This window comes from Diabrotica undecimpunctata, chromosome 10 (assembly GCF_040954645.1).
Source record: "Diabrotica undecimpunctata isolate CICGRU chromosome 10, icDiaUnde3, whole genome shotgun sequence".
NCBI lineage: Eukaryota > Metazoa > Arthropoda > Insecta > Coleoptera > Chrysomelidae > Diabrotica > Diabrotica undecimpunctata.
This window is the reverse complement of record NC_092812.1, coordinates 15,606,257-15,628,023: the sequence shown is the minus strand read 5'-3', so window position 1 is coordinate 15,628,023 and position 21,767 is coordinate 15,606,257. Positions and strand designations below refer to the sequence as shown.

At 34.9% G+C, this 21,767-nt stretch overlaps 1 protein-coding gene across 1 annotated transcript in view; it reads left to right on the top strand.

Annotated features, from left to right (window-relative positions):
• LOC140452087 (uncharacterized) overlaps positions 1 to 8,222 on the top strand; it is a 40,272-nt gene extending 32,050 nt beyond the window's left edge. The window contains exon 3 of the mRNA XM_072546149.1: positions 5,907 to 8,222. Within this exon, the coding sequence (XP_072402250.1) occupies positions 5,907 to 7,441 (1,535 nt within the window). The 3' untranslated portion in view covers positions 7,442 to 8,222. The remainder of the gene's footprint in view (positions 1 to 5,906) is intronic.
• Positions 8,223 to 21,767: the final 13,545 nt, after the last annotated feature.

Genomic DNA, 21,767 nt, shown 5'->3' with positions numbered 1-21,767 from the left:
TCTTGCTGCAAGACCAAGACCAAGACCGGGAGTGTAATACCAAGACCAAGACCAAGACCAGGTGTATTGGCGCAAGACCAAGACCAAGACTGTCTAAGTCTCGTCTTGTTCTTGCATATGGGCAACACTAATTCTAAGGGAATTTCGGCTCTGGGTAATAATGAAATATTTCATTCTGCATTTAAATTTTCAAAAATATTAATTAGTTTTCTCAGGATTTGATAAAAAATGCATTTAAATAGCATTGGATCAAGATTTTGCGCATACCGTCTTAATAAAAATGAAAGTTAAATTTCAATCATATTTAAGAGGCGGCATTTCAAAAACTTGCATCATATTAAAAGATCTACCGCACGGCTCTGCAGGGGTGAAAACAAAGAGAAAATTTAGTATGATTTTTCATTTCAAATACATACAATAATGTGATCTTTCATTCAGCGTTTAAATTTTTCAAAAATACTCATTAGTTTTCTCATGATTCGAAAAAAATGAATGCATTTAAAAAGCATTTGACCAAAATTTTGCCTAAATATGATAAATTGTTGTAACCAGTATTTCAAAAGCGTTTAAATGAGGTGTCACATGATGTCTACTTTCCCATTTAAAAAAATCGTAACGACTGTAACCTGAAGAGGGATCGCGTAAAGTTCGAAACATTTATGTTATTAATAATATACAGGGTGGTCCTTAAGTAATTGTACAAAAAGAAACAGTAGATTTTACACTTTAAAATATTACGATTTAAGCCAAATTGCTTTAATAAAATGTTGATATTAAGAAAGATACAGGGTGTTAAAGTGCAAAATTAAAATTTTATTTTTCGCTATAACTTTCATGTTTGTAAAATTTTATGTATAAAAATTTACAATTGGGTACTTTTAAATATGAGAAATTATAATTTGATGCACACTTTGATGTAACTGATAGAGGGCGCCACTTATGCCACATATGTGGTATAAATTTGCACTTAACTTTTTGGCTCTTTAAGTTACCGGTATTTGGGATAAAAAATATTAAATATACATAATTTTAACAAAAAAAAGGTATACTTGTTAATAACTTCAAAACTCAACAGTTTTCGAGATAATCGCATTTTAAAAATCAGCTGCATAATTCTGATCTAAGGCAATTACTCCAGGCAGCGAAGAAAAAATAGACAAAAACATTAATACTTCTGAATTTTGGTATAAAATACCTTTAACTAAAGTTAATAGTTAACAAAATATTTAATAAAATAAATATATTAGCAGGATAATTAATAATAGGAATTGACAAAATAACAGAATAATAGGATTTTACATCAAACATTTTACGTTTTATATTAAATTAAAGTCATAATTAAAACATTTTATTTACAAACCAAATTAAGAAATAGTTAAACTAAATAACATAACTTTTTGTCAAAGTAAGTGTTCGATATGTCCACCATTTTCTTTAATTCATTTGTCAATATATTCCATAAAAGATCGTCTCATATTAAATAGCATCATTGGTTCTAAAGAAACTGCTGCAGTATTTATTTCTTCCCATAGTTGGTTGCGACTGTTTATGGGATTCTTATAGACACGTTGTTTTATTGCGTTCCATACACCAAAATCAAGCGGATCAAATTCTGGGCTACGTGGTGGCTATAATGTATAATGGATGAATATATTATTTTGGATACATATCCAAATCTTATGCTATATTATGGAACTACATCTTATTTATCGCAGAAGTTAAATAATGTATTAAACTGTGATGTATCTCGTTCATTGGTTACTTATATACACACGGAATAACCTATCGATGACATTATTTATTTATATGATTACGTTACAGCTTACGAGTAACTATAATTACATCTCGAACAAATGGACTATTATGATTTACTAACGAACTAATATTATGCTGAACTAAATTGCCTGTGTGTTTACTATATTTATAACAATATCGGTTATTAGGACAACGATGATGTTTTTGTAAAAATGCTGAGTCTTTCAGGTTAGATTTGTAGCGAAAGTATTATAAAACAGACCACATATGTGTTATTCAATACCTGTGCTTTAGTTTCTATCTGTCCTAATAAAAATGGGCAAACAATGAACAATAAGTATTCTTTTCGGATTTTTTATAAATTAAATAAATATATCAATATCTCACCACATTGCCAAGGAACCACGACCAATCCAACTTTCAGAAAAGTTGTATTTAAGTATGTTCTAACTGCCTTCTCTCTAGAATGTGGTGATGTACCATCTTGCATAAATCACATATTTTGGGTTTTTAGCAATTTACAATAGAAAAAAAGTAATACAACGCCATTATAGAAACTTAAGAAGCGATAGCAAAGGGAAATTGTAAACATGATGACGGCCAACGTCTGAATACGGACACGGCACCTAAAGAAGAAGATAAAATATCTTTTCTCTAATAAGACATTTAGCACCCATAACAAAGCATTTTGTGATGTTACATGATCATCTTTGAGTTGTTTTAATAAGAATAAACTATGAATTATGCTTATCTACAGGTATTCAGTGCTTTACCGCAAAAATATCAAACTAAGAATTATTGTGCAGCTGACTTATAAAATGCATTTATCTCGAAAACGGTTGAATTTTCAGGTTACTAACAAGTATACCTTTTCTTTCTAAAAATATTGTACCTTTAATATTGTTTAACACAAATAGAGCTAACTTAAAGAGCAAAAAAGTTAAGCGCAAATTTATGCCACACATGTGGCATATGTGGCGCTCTCTATTAGTTACATTAAAGTAAGTATAAAATTATAATTTATTCTACTCAAAATCATCCAACTGTAAATTTTTGTCCATAAATATTTACAAACGTAAAAGTTATAGCGAAAAATAAAATTTTAAATTTCCACTTTAACACCCTGTATCTTTCTTAATATCAACATTTTATTAAAGCAAGTTGGCTTAAATCGTAATCTTTTAAAATGCAGAATCTACGGTTTCTGTTTGTACAATTACTTAAGGACCACCCTGTATGATGTGTGTGTGGATTCTACAAAAAAACGGACTCATTAAATTAAAGCATTTATTTAAGATAAAAATTAATGTGATGGTTGACACTGACGCAAACTATTAACAATTTTAGATAAATCTGGAACGTAATTACTACAAGCTACTTTAAAAACATCGTCCAGGTGCGAATCAGTGAGTCGAGATCGGTAAACATTTTTTGCATATTTCATGTTTGAATATGATGATTCGCACAGGTAGGTTGAAGCAAACAACGTGAGGAGCAAGTATGCGCAACTTTTGAGAGTTTTATAATTATCCGGTACTAACTTCCAGAATTCTTCATAATGATTTGTGTCCCTTTTTTCTTTAAAAATTGCCTCAAGGTTTGTATAATTTTTATTAAAGTCAATCAGCTCATCTATCAACTTAACGCTATTAAATCCCAATGCCCCAAGTTGTGTAGTAGCGCCTACTTCTAAGTGCCATTGATTTTCCACTAATAGCAAACATTTCCTGATTTTTCGCAAATCAGTAAATCTTTCCTGGAATTCATTCCTCAAGGAAACTAAGTAATTGCAAATGGTAGTATAGTTTTCTGGAGAAACATCAATTCCCTCTTGTTGAGCTCCTAATAATGTCGGAAAGTTCTGTAGATTTTTTATATTAATTTCGTCAATGTAGGTACATATTTAGCTTGTCCTCGACAGCAAATACATTATTTGCCAACTGCAAAATAATTTTGTGCTTACCTTGTAAACGACGATTAAGTTCGGCAAGTTTTTCTGTTATGTCGAAAATAAATGCTAACAGACACCACCAACTATCTTGTTCAAGTTCACTGTAAGTTTTATTATTTTGTTGTAGAAACAATATTATTTCGTACCATAAGGAGTAAAACCGTTCTAAAACTTTTGTTCTGCTCAGCCATCGTACCCCGGTATGTAAAAATACATCGCCATGCTCACTTTTTAATTCTTCTAATAAACTTTTAAATTTTCTATGGTTAAGTTCTCGTGCTCTAATAAAATTAACGATGTTAATAACAGTTTTCATCAGGGCGTCAACTTCCGGTATGGTGGTACGTGCTGCGAGATTTTCTTGATGTATGATACAGTGAAATGTTAACAAATTATTTATATCATATTTTTTTTTTCAAAAGAGAAATAAAACCAATATTATTTCCTGTCATAGACGGACATCCATCTGTGCATACACATACCAACTTTTTAACGTCAATGCTATTTTTTTCCAAAAACGTACAAATAACATCAATGTAATCACTTCCTTTGGTATGACCTTTCATCGGATGAAATTTAAGAAAATCTTCACGAATTCCATAATCTTCACGAATTCCGTATAAAAAGCTAAACGCTAAACTCCAATATTTACAATTCTTGAAGTCGTCGATGATATGATTAAAAATATGTTTCGAAATATCTTCAATTCGCCTGACGCACGTGGAATCTGAGAATTGTAGTTGTCTGATTTGTGATATTATCTGAGTTTTATTGCTGAACTTCTCAAATAAAATATTTGAAGCATTTATAAAGCATTCCTTTACAATCTCAGCGTCAGTAAATGGCTTCATATGTTTTCCTAATAAATAGCAAATTTCGTAGGACGCTCTCGTCACTGATACATCTTGTGACATTGAAACTGTCATTATATTTTGCTGCTGCTGTAACGACCTTTTCAAGAGGCATAGTTTTTCTCTTCGCAATGCAGAGCCGACTGGGAAACTATCGCTAAACATCTTGTGTTTTGTATTATAGTGTCTCATAATATTATACTTCTTTAATCACTCTCTCGACAAATCAAACAAGTTGCTGAACCGTGTTTGTTAGGTACAACAAACTATTCATCTTCCCAATTATCTTGAAATAGTCTGTTTTCGTCAGATATTTTACGTTTTGATTTTGAGGACACGCCAGCCGTTGTCACTGTTTTAAATCCCCGGCAAATCAATTATAATTAAAATTATAAGTAAAAGAAACACACTTCACTTGACAAAATTTGAAAAAGACGATACGTGTGTAAGCGGAAGCGCTGAATGAAATTGATATGTTCATATAATAATTGAACTGGTTCCAAATCGACATGAATTGGACATGCAAACATAGCATAACAACGTCAACTTCGGGAAATTCCGGTTGAACACCACAAGGGCGGATCTTTTTATATTATAAATTAGACTTTGTTGATTAGGGAATTTTTAATAATATTTTTATAATGAATTACAAAAATATCTAATATAATCGTATTTTTTAAATTTTAAGATTTTATAAATACATATGTAGATAAAGTCAAAAATTCTTAGTTAGCCTTCGGGCCGCATAAAAAACGCCCGAGGGCCGCATGCGGCCCGCGTGCCGCAGGTTGAGTATCACTGGTCTAGTTTTTCAACAGTTTATAAATAGTCGACATATTGTTAAATAACTTCTAACATTTTATATGCCGTTATATATTTACTTACTTATATTTTATGAGACTTTGTAGAAACTGGTTTATACTTCTTAACCATTGTGTAACAAGTATTATATTTAATGTTACAAAAAGAATTCTAGTACAGTCCAAAATCCGGAAGTAGGTCATTCTGATAATTCAGCTTAAAAAAGGTGTCTCATAAAAGTTTCACAGTCATTGTGGTACCTCCCTGTGCACCATATGTCTTTACACCATAAATTATTGGTTTTTTGTTGTTGATATGCTTATACTGAATGCATTTAAGTATGCATTAAAAGACAATGTGGAGGACTATTATAACATGTATTATCATACACCTATAGAAGACAGAAACACAGTCTTCTAAAACATATTTATATCACTTACTACAGTTACTAATTGTGTAGTGTTAAATTTTATTATTCTTTAATTCATTTATTGCATTCATTTTCCCTTGCACCCAAAGATTTATATTCTAGTTGGTTTTTATTTTAGGTTATCCTGAAGACGAACTTAAAATGGAAATTATGGAGACAATAATTGAAGATTCGTCTTGCGAAGGAAATTATACGAGTCAACACGCTGAAGGAAAAACTAATACAAATCGTTTGAAAACACATTTGAGAATGCACACGGGGGAACAACCTCGTACTAGTTCTTTAAAAACACATTTAAAAGTGCACACTGGAGAAAAACATTACAAGTGTGAAACTTGTTTTAGGCAGTTTACTAGTTCAAAGCAATTGAAAAGACATTTGAGAGTGCACACGGAGGAAAAACCTTACAAATGTGAAATTTGTTTTAAGCAGTTTCCTCATACTAGTTCTATGAAAATGCATTTAAAAGTCCACACTGGAGAAAAACCGTACAAGTGTGAAATTTGTTTCAAGCAGTTTACTAGTACAAATCATTTGAAAACACATTTGAGAGTGCACACGGGGGAAAAGCCTTACAAATGTGAAATTTGTTTTAAGCAGTTCGCTCATGCTAGTTCTATGAAAATGCATTTAAGAGTCCACACTGGAGAAAAACCGTACAAGTGTGAAATTTGTTTCAAGCAGTTTGCTCGTACTAGTTCTTTAAAAACACATTTAAAAGTGCACACTGGAGAAAAACCTTACAGGTGTGAAACTTGTTTTAAGCAGTTTGCTACTACAAGTCGTTTGAAATTACATTTGAGAGTGCACACGAGGGAAAAAAATTACAAGTGTGAACTTTGTTTTAAGCAGTTTGCTCAGGCTGGTCATTTAAAAACACATTTAAGAGTGCACAATGGAGAAAACCATTACAAGTGTGAAATTTGTTTCAAGCAATTTACTGGTAAAAATCATTTGAAAACACATTTAAAAGTGCACACTGGAGAAAAACCTTACAGGTGTGAAACTTGTTTTAAGCAGTTTGCTACTACAAGTCGTTTGAAATTACATTTGAGAGTGCACACGAGGGAAAAAAATTACAAGTGTGAACTTTGTTTTAAGCAGTTTGCTCAGGCTGGTTCTTTAAAAACACATTTAAGAGTGCACAATGGAGAAAGCCATTACAAGTGTGAAATTTGTTTCAAGCAGTTTACTGGTAAATATCATTTGAAAACACATTTGAGAGTGCACACGGGGGAAAAGCCTTACAAATGTGAAATTTGTTTTAAGCCGTTTGCTCATACTAGTTCTATGAAAATGCATTTAAAACTCCACACTGGAGAAAAACCGTACAAGTGTGAAATTTGTTTCAAGCAGTTTGCTCATACTAGTTCTATGAAAATACATTTAAAAGTTCACACTGGAGAAAAACCGTACAAGTGTGAAATTTGTTTCAAGCAGTTTATTAATACAAGTAATTTTAAAACACATTTTAGATTGCACACGGGGGAAAAACCTTATAAGTGTGAAATTTGTTTTAAGCAGTTTGTTACTACAAGTAGTTTGAGATCACATTTAAAAGTGCACACAGGGGAAAAAAATTACAAGTGTGAAATTTGTTTTAAACAGTTTTCTCATATTAGTTCTTTAAAAAGGCATTTAAAAGCACACTAAAACACAGTTGAGAGTGCACACGGGGGAAAACCCTTACAAGTGTGATACTTGTTTAAGACAGTTTACTGCTATGCATGTTTTGAAAAATCATTTGAGAACCCATACTGGAGAAAAACATTAAGTGTGGAATTTTTTTAAGCAGTTTTCTCAGTCTGGTTCTGTGAAACACATTTGGGAGTGCCCACTGGAGAAATTTCTTTTAAATAATTTGACGCAGCCTATTATTTAAAACCTTAAATTCTTTTTGCTCATTTCTTAATTCTTGAAGCTCCCAATTTACTTCATTAATACCTTTTGAATTTTCGACCATTGCTGGTAACCTTTCTAACTGATCTTCACTTCTTAATTTAATTTGTGTTCAAGGCATCTTTTTACTTCGAAAGGATTCCAATTTGACTTCATCTTCATTTTTTTTTCTCTACTACCGTTATCGGTGGTATCTTACTTTTAAGTCCGCAATATGCATTATTCAGGAAGACAAATGTATAATAGAACAGGCTAAAAACACATTTCTAAAAATATTTGATCTAATCGTCGTCATCGCCAGCCGACATAGAGACGGCACCTAAAGAAAAAATTAGAGGAAGGGTGTAGTATTATATAAATCAGAATTTATTTTTTTGAGTGTTTGTAGCAGAAGAGCTTCGGAACTTTCAATCTCAGAAGCAGAGTCAGTATCTGACAAAGTTATTCAAAGTCAGTATATTCAAAATTTTGTTTTATGTCAGATGGGAGTTACTTTTGTAATGTGTAATATAATTTTATAATGTCAAATAATTATAAATAAATGTATGAACTGTTCTAAATTGGTTTATTTGAAAATAAAAATGTTTTTCGAATTTTAATTATACAGGGAATAATCAGAGTAATGTCACAGTTTAGGATATATGAGCTCAGGAAGGAGCATTTGCCCTTTGGAAGGAGCATTTGCCCTTTAGAGCAAATGCTCCTTCCTGGTGCAGTATATCCCCTCTATAACGAGAACTGAAATGGCAGACTAATTACCTCGTTATAAGTCGATCTCGTTATATCAGACAACAATAATACTGTGCATACATATGAATATGTAGTTTTCTAAAATATTAACTTTCTATAGTGAAGCCATTCGGAGCAATATAAGAATGCCAAATATTGTTTTAATGGCGTTTTTGAAAAAAAGTTGTTTAGTTTTATTTTCAATGAAATACATTAAAACAAAAAAGAATTGTTTACTTTTATTGTCAACGATATACGTTAAAAGAAAAAATCTACTTACATTTTGTTCCAACTACATAATGTATAAAGCGTATTTTCAACATAAAGTATTGCTTCTGCAATTAGAAGAAGTTGACATTTTTGACTATTTTAAATTGTACAGTATCATTGTATCTATCATATTTTCTAAAGATGTGAAACAGTTTTATGCTTTTTCATTTGCGTTTTGTCTTTGGATAAAGTTTCTTACAACCTTTAAAGCACTTTCCACATCATCTTCATCACTTTCGTCACTGACGATAACGTGCTCCACCGGCGGATTTATTACTTCCGCGATAATTTGACTATCCGTCGGAAGATCACAAACAATGGCCAAGAATTCAGCAAACTCGTCATCATTGTTCAGTTGAGTTAGTTCTTGACCTTGCTGTTGTAATCTCAACCACTCTACTACAGGATATTCATCTTTTTCATTTTCTACCTTAGTCTCTATCCACCCCGCATGACCGAAACATTTTTTGTTTTCACTTCAAAAGTTTTTATTAAATTTATATGTGACAGGAAGCTGATTTACCTTTTATTAGTATAGGAGTATACTGTATTAAAACAGTAGTGTGACAAGAAGGGTAGGACATCACACAGCCCAGAATAAAAGTTCCCGTAATTGTGATTGTTTTTTTATGAAACTCGGAAATATTTTCCTCGGGACATTTCTTAAAGTGTCAATAACTGGGAGAGTTGCCCTAATATATTCCACTTCAACAGTTCTGGAGGAATGTAGACACCTTGTGCAATTACCTAATTTACCTTAGGATCTAGTATACATAAGATTAAATTTTTAATGAGCCAAGATTAATACTATTACAGGAATTAATATTAAACTCAACAGTCTTCCGGGAGTTGAACCGCGTCGATTATCATTGCGCCGAGCTTTCGAAATTCTCTTGGATGTCTTCTTTAGGGCTTCCGAGGTCTCAATCTCCCGAGCCCCCAGACACTACTACACTGATCTCTAATCAATATACTATTGCTATTGGGAACAGCGGACGGTTACACAGCGAACAGGTAACCGAATGCCGTCATCTCTTTTATTGAGACAATTTGGCTCTTTTTCAATTTCTGTGGCTTCTCGGACAATTCTTAGTTTATAGAAGCGGATGGGGGCTATGGTTCTGGAGTTTTCAAAATCAATTTTGTGACTTGTATGAAGGTGATTTGTATGAAGACCTGTATGAACCTAGAGCTGAAATTGATTTGGAATTTTGAACAGAAATGGAATGCTTAGAAATCCTATTTTGGATTCTACGATTTGTTTGGCCTATATAAGATCGGGCAGTCTGCACAAGGAATATCATAAACTCCGTGTTGTTCATTTGGAATGTTGTCTTTGACTGATTGGACAAGATATGAGAGTTTTTGTTGGGGGGTAAATATTCTCTTTATTCCTCTTGATTTAAGAATTTTGTCGATTTTGTTAGTGACACCTTTGATGTAAGGAAGAAAAGCTTTCGTATGATAAGGATCCAAGTCTTTGGGTTGAGATTGAGTGGGAGATTGATGTCTGTGGATGCTTCTATTGATGTGATTATCGCGGTAACCGTTTTGATTAGGGCTTGTTTTAAACTAGAGAGCTCCGCGAGTCTACTTGCATCATCACAAAAGCGTATTGATCTAGAGACAAGGGTATTAATGACTGATTTAATTTGTGAAGGTTGATAATGAGAGTTAGCATGCATGTAACGATTGGTATGGGTGGGTTTTCGATAAACAGAGTGATGAAAACCTTGGAATTAGTTTTTCTTTATGATAACGTCAAGATACGCCGTCAGATCGTATCTCCATCCAAACCACGTCAGATCAGTGTAGTAGTATCTGAGAGCTCGGGAGACCATCGGAAGCCCTGAAGAAGACATCAGAGAGGATGTCGAAATCTCGGCGCAGTGATAATAGACGCGGTTCAAGCCGGAAGCCTGTTGAGTTTAATATTAATTCTTGTAATATTGTACTAACCGTGGAAATCTTTCGGAATATATATATATATATATATATATATATATATATATATATATATATATATATATATATATATATATATATATATATATATATATATATATATACACTCGCGATCATAAAATCCGGGTCACCTTGAAAATTTCAAGTTTCTGGAATATTTTTGCCTTTGGTGAAGTAATAACCTTTTTTTTTTAGGTTAACGTATTTTTTATTTGTCATCAATGTTTGTTTTGAAAGAAAAAAAAAAGGTTTTTTATTGTTTTTATTGAAAAAGCAGAAAACAAACCAAATTGTTGTTAAAACAGGCATACGAAAAAAATGGAAAATACAGAACGTGGTAAAATGTCAGTGAAATTTTAATGACTAATATCGTGTATTGCCTCCACTTGCTCTAATGACCTCTTGCAGACGACGGGGCATACTCTCAATTTTTCTCCGGATTACATGTTGTGGTATGTTATTCCACTCTCTCACTAACAGATCCTTAAGCTCCTGTCCGTTGTTAGGATTAGATGTTAGGGGTTGAATACGTTTTTTCAAATCGTCCGAGATATGTTCGATGGGATTCAGGTCCGGAGACCTAGCTGGCCAGGGTAACCTCGTAATTCCAACCTCGTCCAAGTATTGCATACTGATCGTGGCAACGTACGTTCGCGCGTTGTTCTGCATAAAAACGACGTTTTCTCCAAGCCTTGCCATGGTATGCATAACATGTTCTTCCAGAATCTCCGTAATGTCCCTTCGTGCAGTTAAGGAACCATTTTCGATTAAGGGTAATTCTGTGCGGAAGACGGAAGATACACCTCCCCAAGCCATTCTTGGCGCATTGGCCAATGGCATTCTTGGAGCAATGCAAGCTTGTGAAAATCATTCACCGGTTCTCCTCCAAACTCTTACACGTCCATCGGATCCAGTTAGGCAGAAATGGAATTCATCTGAGAATAACTCTTTGCTCCAATCGTTAATTCCCCAATGCGCGTATTGTCGAGCAAAAGCTAGTCGTGCAACTCAATGCGCCAGGCGAAGTGGCGGTCCTGTAGCCATTACCCGAGAAGATAGTCCAAAAGAACGAAGTCTTCTCCTGACTGTTGCAACGCCAACATTGCCATTTCGTACTTCCTGTAGACGATTTCGATGCATAATCGCAGTTGAGGTCCGGTTTCGTAAAGCCTGATACACAAGAAAACGGTCATCTCGTACCGTGGTCATTCTTCTTCGTCCAGAGTCAGGTCGTCTGAATAGCAAACCCTTCTCCTGAAAGCGTTGAAGCACTCGTTGAACCGTAGAAAGGCTTACGCCAACAGTTCTTGCGACTTGCCGTTGAGTGTGACCGTCTTTCACAAGCGCAACAGTTTGTGCCGTTTCAACAACAGTCAAGGGTATTTTTGGCAAAAAATAAACAATAATAAACACTAATAATGGCACTAATAAACACTAATGTTGGCAATAATAAACGTTTGTTCGTTGCGTTTGAACAGAAAGTCGAAGCACAAATGAGACATTTAAAACAAGCGGCAGTTACAGGTACCGTTCATTTTGGGAAGTTTGCGCTTTCCCGCGAAATCGGCACTATTGAAATTCCTTGTTGCAAAGGAAACCGCTAAGACTACAATAATTCCCAGAAACATGCATTAGTCTGTATTTGTGTTATTATTATTTACGATAAAGCTCGTTAAAAATGAAATATCGGTGATTTTCAAGGTGACCCGGATTTTATGATCGCGAGTGTATATATATATATATATATATATATATATATATATATATATATATATATATATATATATATATATATATATATATATATATATATATATATGTTAGAAATATCGGGTATGTGGTCTATATTAAATAAAAATCTTTGTTTTTTTCTAAAGCTCAATATTTTGCCATTTATTTATCGTAGCTTCATCGGGAGTAACTGTAAAAAACAAACATTTCAAAACACAGACGTACACTTAGATTTATATTACTTACAGAAATTAATAGATTATACACATAAATAAAATTGAATATTAAAATAACATTATTGCTGATGTAACTGTACATTTAATAAAATGCATGTAAAAATTTAAAATATATTTGAGCACGTTCGTTAACAGTAAATAAGATGGAACAAGTAAAAATTATTTCAAAATGCAAAAAATAACAATGTAAGAAAACATTAGAGGAATAGTATTTCTTTAATTAATCATTAAGGCTAGTTAGTATGATTAATCATTAAGGTGAGTGTAGTTTTAAATTTTGTTTAATATATTGCAATATATTGTTACGAACATGCTTTCGAGATGGCCCAGGTAACGGTTGCATTGCATCTCTAATACTCCTCGAGATCCATCGAGTGAGAGACAGAACAACAGGTCACGTAGGCGAATTAGAGGTGGGACAACTCCCGAATGTTCTGGAACTTAATACTTTTGGTGTATATATGACGCGATGTTAGAAGTAGAGTTAGTTGATAAGAGAGTACCGAACTGTAAAGTTATAAATAAATATATGTATATAAATTCGAACCGCTCGTTTTATTTAATCACGCTAGAGTTGGTGTTACGGTGTGAGTAAAAAGAAATAAATTCAGCAGTGACTTTTGAAAAAGACTTTTGAACTTTTGAAAAGTATTGTTCGTCGGGAACATCCGCGTAGGTCGGTAGTGTCCTTTGTACGAAAGAACATTTGAAAAGTACGTGTGTGCCTAACCAAAGATGCTGCTAGTAGAACTTTCAGTAAAACAGTTGCGTGAGCAACTAGAAGAACGCGATGAAGACTGCAGCGGGTCCAAAAAGATACTTCAAGAACGACTAAAGACTGTGCTCAACAAGAATGGAGACGACCCAGAGACATTCCAGTTTCAATCAGCAGAAGAAGCCGTTTTAACTAAAATAATTGATGGAAAATTCGAGAATGTTTCCAAAAGATTCGATGAAACGTCTCAAATGATCGAAGAAACTTCTCAAATTATTAAAGAAACAGCTAGACAAAACGACGAGAAATTCGAAAATATGTCTAGAAGATTCGACGAAGTATGTAATCAAAACAATGAGAAATTTGAAGAAGTCTCAAGAACATTTGATAAGATACAGAAAAATGTTAACGACAAGATAGAAGACGTAGAAGAGAAGATCAAACAATTAGAGACCATGATAACTAACACAAAAGTGCTACCATCAGTTAATACAATAGCCTTAGATCCGGTAGTGAAAGAAGAATCACCTAGAGACGAAACGACACATAATATGAGATTCAAATTGCCACCATTTGATGGAAAGTCCTCTTGGTCCATATACCTTAGACAATTTGAAGCTATTTCGACAGCCAATCATTGGACAGAACAAGAAAAAGCTGTTTCCTTGACTGCTGCTTTACGAGGTGATGCTGCGGATATCCTAAGATCGATTCCTAAGGCTCAAGAAAAATGTTACCAGACCTTGTTAACTCGACTAGACAAACGTTACGGAGATGCCCATCTACAACAAGTCTACAAGGCGCAATTAAGAAGTAGAATTCAACGAGCAAGTGAAAATTTGCAAGAGTTTGAAGCAGATGTTGCTCGTATAGTGCGGTTGGCTTATCCGGAGGTACCAGACAACATTTTGGAAGAAATTGCTGTAGATACCTTCGTCAATGGGTTAAGAGAAAGTGAATTACAGAAAGCTTTACGACTAGCAAGACCGAAAGTTCTAGATGAAGCGCTCGCTATTGTCTTGGAACATGAAACAGATAGTCAAACTTCACGGAGTCATCGGGTAAGAACCATTGAAGAAGGCGACGAACCAAACGATGAACGTCTGGAAGAAATGGTACGAAAAGTCGTTCGTAACACGATGCCGAAGAGACGCGAGCCCAGATGTTGGAATTGTGGCGACGTATGTCACATTCGCCGTAATTGCAAGAAAATGATACAACAGTCGGAAAACTAGAACGGGTCGACAACAAGGGGCAACTGCCGACCTCGAGAAACACAGCCCCCATAGTAACTGTGAACATTACGTCCTCAGGTGGAATTCATAGCTTGTACATAGAGGGTCGTATCAATAATAAATGTAGATCGTTTTTGGTAGATACAGGTGCAACGAGAACTATTGCACGGCCAGAAGTAGTACGAGGCCATCTTAAATTATTGCCTGCAATAGTAAAGCTTAGAACAGCAACTGGTGAGATAATTAATACATATGGCGAGGCTAATATGTCAGTATCCATTGGCCAGACCGCAGTGAAACATACAGTATTAATTGCAGAGATCTCCGATGAGTTCATATTGGGGATGGATTTACTAAGGAAAGTTGGGGCTGTATTGAATGTCAAAGATGGAGTTCTCGAGATCAGTGGTGAAGAGTTGCCGTTTCATGAAGACAAAGAAGATGCTATCAGCTTAATAACTACTTGTGACGTAATAATACCCGGTAATAGTGAGAAAATTTTGATGACCAGACCTGATGGTTACTGCCGAGAGGGAAGTTTAAGGATGGTCGAAGATGTGAATAATGCCGAGTTCCTAACGGCAAAAGCTTTGGTGAGAATTCGAGATGTCGTTCCTGTAAGAGTTATGAATTTAAAGGGAACTGCTATTAAGTTAAGTAAAAGAACTTTGATCGGACAGTGTGTTCCCGTGGCTTCGATTTGTTCCATGAATACTAATGAGAAACCGTCGAAATCTAAGTATTCAAAGGAGCTTGTTGAGACGATGATTAAAACGTGCCAAGATCTTGATGATGAACGAACTAAAAAAGTGAAGTCTATGCTGATAGAATTTCAAGATGTTTTTGCCATGGATAAGAAGGATAATGGCAAAACAAGCATAGTAAAGCATAAAATTAATACCGGAGACGCTCAGCCAATCAGACAACAACCTAGACGACTTCCATTTTCGAAAAGAGATGAAGCCGAAGACATCATCAAAGATATGAACAAACAAGGGGTAATTGAACCATCAAACAGTCCATGGACATCACCAGTAGTCCTAGTAAAGAAGAAAGATGGTTCAACACGTTTTTGTATTGACTACCGACAGCTCAATGCAGTAACTAAAAAAGATAGTTATCCTTTGCCCAGAATAGACGATACTTTGGATACACTTTCTGGTTCTCGTTGGTTCTCCACACTCGATCTGAAAAGTGGATATTGGCAAGTAGACATGGAGCCAGCTGATCGTGAAAAAACCGCATTCTCGATAGGATCAGGGCTTTGGCAGTTCACAGTTATGCCCTTTGGTTTATGTAATGCCCCGGCCACATTTGAAAGATTAATGGATCCAGTTTTAAGGGGTCTAACATGGAAAACATGCCTGGTTTATTTGGATGATGTAATTGTAGTTAGAAGATCCTTCGATGAACATGCCAATAATCTAACAGAAGTCTTTCAACGATTGCGGGCAGCGAATCTGAAGTTGAGTCCGAAGAAATGTCACTTGTTTCGACGAGAAGTGAAGTACTTGGGACATATTGTAGCAAGTAATGGTCCTGATCCTGAAAAACTTGCAGCAATTAAGGATTGGCCAGTACCAAGAGATAAATACGAAATTAGAAGTTTTCTTGGCCTATGTACATATTACCGCCGTTTTGTCAAAGGATTTGCCAATATCTCCAAGCCATTAACAAAGTTGACAGAAGAAGGCAAAGAATATACATGGAGCGAAGAGTGTCAAAGAGCTTTTGAACACTTACAAATGGCTCTGATCAGCGCACCGATTTTAAGCTACCCTAGACAGGCAGGAAAATTTGTGTTGGACACCGATGCAAGCAACAGTGCAATAGGAGCTGTTCTTTCCCAAATCCAAGATGGGCAGGAGAAAGTCATCGCTTACTTTAGCAAAGTCTTGTCAAAACCAGAAAGAAACTATTGCGTTACCAGAAGAGAATTGTTAGGCGTAGTGAAGGCTTGTGAGCATTTCCATAAATACTTGTATGGCAGAAAGTTTCTTCTTCGCACGGATCACGCTGCTCTAAAATGGCTCCTACAATTTCGTAATCCAGAGGGCCAGATGGCAAGATGGTTAGAACGATTACAAGAATATGATTACGAGATCGAACACAGGGCTGGCAGAGTTCATTCAAATGCTGATGCCCTTTCGAGACGGCCGTGCAGTGCAAATTGTAATCACTGTCTTAAATTAGAAGAACGACTTTGCCTCGTGAGACGAACCACCGTCATTAATGAGCAATGGCAGCCTCAACAGCTACAAGACGCTCAAGCAGATGATTCATGTATAAAAAGAGTATTGGATTGGATGCGTCGAAGTGAGAGACCTTCTTGGCAAGACATTAGTGCATGTAGTCCAGAAGTCAAGTGTTACTGGAGCCAATGGAATTGCCTAGTGCTGAAAGATGATCTTCTGTATAGAACCTTTGAGAACGATGATGGTACAGAAACTAAGCTTCAGTTAATTGTACCTAAAAGTAAAGTGTCAGAAGTATTGCGTCAGCTGCATGACGGTGCATCAGGTGGACACTTTGGTATCACGAAGACTCTGCAAAAGGTTCGAGAACGGTTCTATTGGGTGAACTGTAAAGATGATGTAAGAAGATGGTGCCGGAAATGTGAACTGTGTGCAACCAGTAATGGTCCAGCTGGTAAAAAGAGGGCACCCATGAGACAGTACAATGTTGGTAGTCCTATGGAAAGAGTAGCAATCGACATTGCAGGTCCACTTCCAGAGACAAATGATGGAAATAAATATATCCTGGTAGCCATGGATTATTTTACGAAATGGACTGAGGCTTATGCGATACCAAATCAAGAAGCTGCTACCGTTGCAGAGGTACTTGTTAAAGAATTCTTTAGCCGATTTGGTGTTCCCTTGGAGATCCACTCCGACCAAGGGCGAAACTTCGAGTCAACCCTTTTCCAAAACGTTTGTAAATTGATTGGTGTCAATAAGACCAGAACGACACCCCTGCATCCTCAATCAGACGGAATGGTCGAGAGAATGAACCGAACAATGGGTAAACACCTATCCAAGGTTGTATCAGAACATCAAAGAGATTGGGACCAGCATATTCATTTATTCCTAATAGCCTACCGCTCGGCCGTGAATGAAACTACAGGCCAGACTCCAACCTGCCTGATGTTAGGTCGTGAAGTTCGTTTGCCCTGCGACCTAGAGTTTGGCTGCAGACCTTCCGAAGAACATGTTGCAAGCGAAGATTATGTCGACCGCCTGAAGTTAAGAATGAACAACATTCATGAACTTGCCCGACAACACATCCAGATAGCCAGTGACAGAATGAAAGATCAATATGATTCTCGATGCAAGAGTGAAAGCTATGAAGTAGGTGATCTTGTTTGGCTTTATAATCCACAACGTCGTCGAGGCTTGTCTCCCAAACTACAAAGACAATGGGAAGGTCCGTATGAAATTAAAAAGAAAATAAATGACGTAATATACCGAATTAAGAAGTTGCCGAAAGGTAAACCAAAAGTAGTTCACATAAATCGTCTTGCACCATATGCTGGCTCAAATGAAAGATAAGAAGCACGAACCCTTCAACATGAGATCAAAGATGACCGGCGACCAAGCTTTAATGAATTTATGACAAATTACGCAGAGAGAAAGAGTGCTAGATTCGGCGTAACCACAGAAGTTCAGCAGGATCTTTTTAGTGTTCCGCATAACGTCTCTCTAGCCCACTGTGTTGCCCAAGATCTTGAGATGACTAAAGGAATCTCATCCGTATTTTATAAGAAATTTGGTCGTTTGGACGAGTTAAAAAACCAGCAGCCTAAAATTGGAAGAGTAATGAGATTAGAAGATGGTTCTCGATCTTTGCTGTATATGGTGACCAGGAAGTCGTATACAGACAGGGCAAGCTACGAGGATATATGGCGTGCTCTAACTAATTTGAAGAAAATTGTGTGCAATTACGACATCAAGAATTTGACCTTACCCAAGATAGGCCATGCACTAGATAATCTGGACTGGAAGATTGTCAGAAGCATGCTTGAAGTGATCTTCCGAGAAACCGGCGTACGAATTACTGTGTGTTGTATTAACCCGATGAGATCGTATCCTTCAAAGTCAGTAGACTGGTATTTCTTTCTAAAGGGTTCATGCAGAGCTGGAGAGTCCTGTAGATTCCGCCATCCTGTGTCTACATATAGAGTTGCTGATCGGGACGGTCAGATTTAAGAGGGGAGCAGTGTTACAAACATGCTTTCGAGATGGCCCAGGTAACGGTTGCATTGCATCTCTAATACTCCTCGAGAAGCTTCGAGATCCATCGAGTGAGAGACAGAACAACAGGTCACGTCGGCGAATTAGAGGTGGGACAACTCCCGAATGTTCTGGAACTTAATACTTTTGGTGTATATATGACGCGATGTTAGAAGTAGAGTTAGTTGATAAGAGAGTACCGAACTGTAAAGTTATAAATAAATATATGTATATAAATTCGAACCGCTCGTTTTATTTAATCACGCTACAATATGTTGCTTAATTGCCCCGTGTCTGTTTTATAATTTAAAGTTTGTTTATTTTTGTTAATGTGGTACATCTCCAAATACTACTATTGTAATTTTCCGTCTGTGCCAAAATACGAGCATTGTTGTAGTCTAACAGATGACCGGTGTTTTTGTAGTGCTCGACAACTGCACAAGAATTTTTTCCTAAGCGGCAATCACTTTTATGCTCTGTGATACGTTGTTTTAGCCACTGCGATATATGGCCAATGTAGCTTTTTTCACATTCTAGACACGGTATTTCATATACCACATTACTCCTATATAAGGTTGGTACTGGGTCTTTAATTTTAGAAAAAAGTTGTTTGCTATTTATGGTATTGTATTTAGCTATATTAATATTGGAAACATCTTTAAATATGGATACGACAGACTGAGTTAGACCGTTAATAAAGGGGAGTTTTTTGTATTTGATTGACTCATTGTTAGAGTCAAGGACAGGACCATCATAGAAATTACTGCTGTATATGAGTTTTTTTAAAATATGTTTAGGATAGCCGTTGTTTCGAAAAATTTTGTATAATATGTCCAGATTTTTTTGTAACAAATTATCATCAACAATGAACATTACCCTATTTTTCATGCCCAATACTGTATTATATTTTTGACGAGTGGTGTGGTTTGAAAAGTAATTCATATACCTGCTCGATGCTGTTGGCTTTTGGTACCAATCCAATGTCAGAATATTGTCATTTGTTCTTATTACCTTTGTGTCTAAAAATGGTATACTAAGATCTGTCTCAGTTTCAATTGTGAACTGAAGATGTTCATTAAATGAATTAAAAATGTTTAATGTGGTATTGATGTGATAAGATGGAACTGCACATATGATGTCATCGACATATTTATATATAAATGGTAATTCGAAAGGTAATTGTGTGATCACATTGTCTAAGAGATGATTAGTTACAATAGTAGCAAGGATGGAACTAATCGGGGAACCCATAGGTGTTCCAAAAATTTGGAAGTAAAATTAAGTATTATTAAAAATGAACCTGAGAATTAATAAAAAATTACCTTTAGATAATGTCACAGTCGAAATAATCACGTTAAATATATATATATATATATATATATATATATATATATATATATATATATATATATATATATATGTATATATTCTTATATATATATATATATATATATATATATATATATATATATATATATATATATGTATATATTCTTATATATATATACTTATATATATATACATATATATATATATATATATATATATATATATATATATATATATATATATATATTTTGAGTCAATATCTAAGTTTCAGATATATAGCCCCTATAGGTCGGATTTTGCTCTTGTAGATTCGGATCTTAGTCCTTTGAGGTACGTCTCGTGATTTAAATATCTGGTTAATAGTAAAGTATGGCTAGAACTTCTGCTAAGCTCTTTAATATCTATTTTTTTTTTTATTAGTGATGTTGACTCCTAAATAGATAGGGCTATCTACTTATTTTAAGTTATCAACTACTGTCAGGTAGTAGACTTTAGTCTTTTTGTGTTTATCGACATACCTATTTGTTTAGCAAGTCATATAAGTTCCGTATGCGTATTCTCGCCTGTTGATTTTTTTCTTCTTTGTTTTGTATGGTGTTGCTGACAATGGCTACAACGGATTTATGTAGTTACCGACTATAGGTTTCTTTATATAAACACAGAAAATGTACCACATATTTCTATTACAAAACTACAAATTATTGACAAACATTATTTGGTTGTGCGCACACTATTTAAAATCTACTTCTTAAATATAGAATTTAACTGCATTAACACAACTAAGCGGTCAAATTACTAATAAATGTAAGTAATGTAACTCTGTTGATTTCAAAAAAAGCTGCTGCAGTAAATTTAGGAGCGTGTACAAGAGCTCTATTTTCAAAACTTCTTAATGCAGCCAACTGTTCCGGTGTAACTATCAATTTTTTCTCCATTTTTAAACAACGTTGTTGTCTCTTTTGGGCTTCTTTTGTTGTTAAGTCACAGGAGAAAGTAATTGCTAGAGGCCATATCTAAAAAAAAAGATATAAAAGTGGTGTAAGTATTGAGGGGCAATCAAGAAATAAGAAATGATACTATTTAGCGATCAAAAGACGGAAAACAACCCCTAATTCCCAATTTCTAGTTAAGAGAACTACTCAATTTGATCAAGATACGAAAAATTGGATACCATATTCTGAGAGGCAAAAAATACGCAATCCCTCAAGTAATCATCCAGGGAAAGATTGAAGGCAAGAGAGGAGTAGGTCGCAAACAAATGTCGTATCTACGGAACATAAAGAACTGGACAGACATAAATAACACTGGCGATCTTTTGCATGCCGCAAAAGACAGACGTCTGGCCTTAAGATAATTCGCCAACGCACTATAGGTGCACGGCACTATAAGAAGAGGAAGTTAAGAGACCATTGTAGTTGTCAAACTACGATGGTCTCTTAACTATAAATTGTTTAAACTGCTAAGTAATCAAATAGTCATTATCTTATTGCACTGGTCCTGCATTTCAACGAAGAAGAAGAAACTTTTGTATCTGGTGTATTTTAAAAAGGTTTATTTTAACTTATTTGTAAATCTAATTCCTACATTTTAATGTTTCTTTCATTTGTGCATAAGTTGCACATATTTTTTTATACAGGGCTA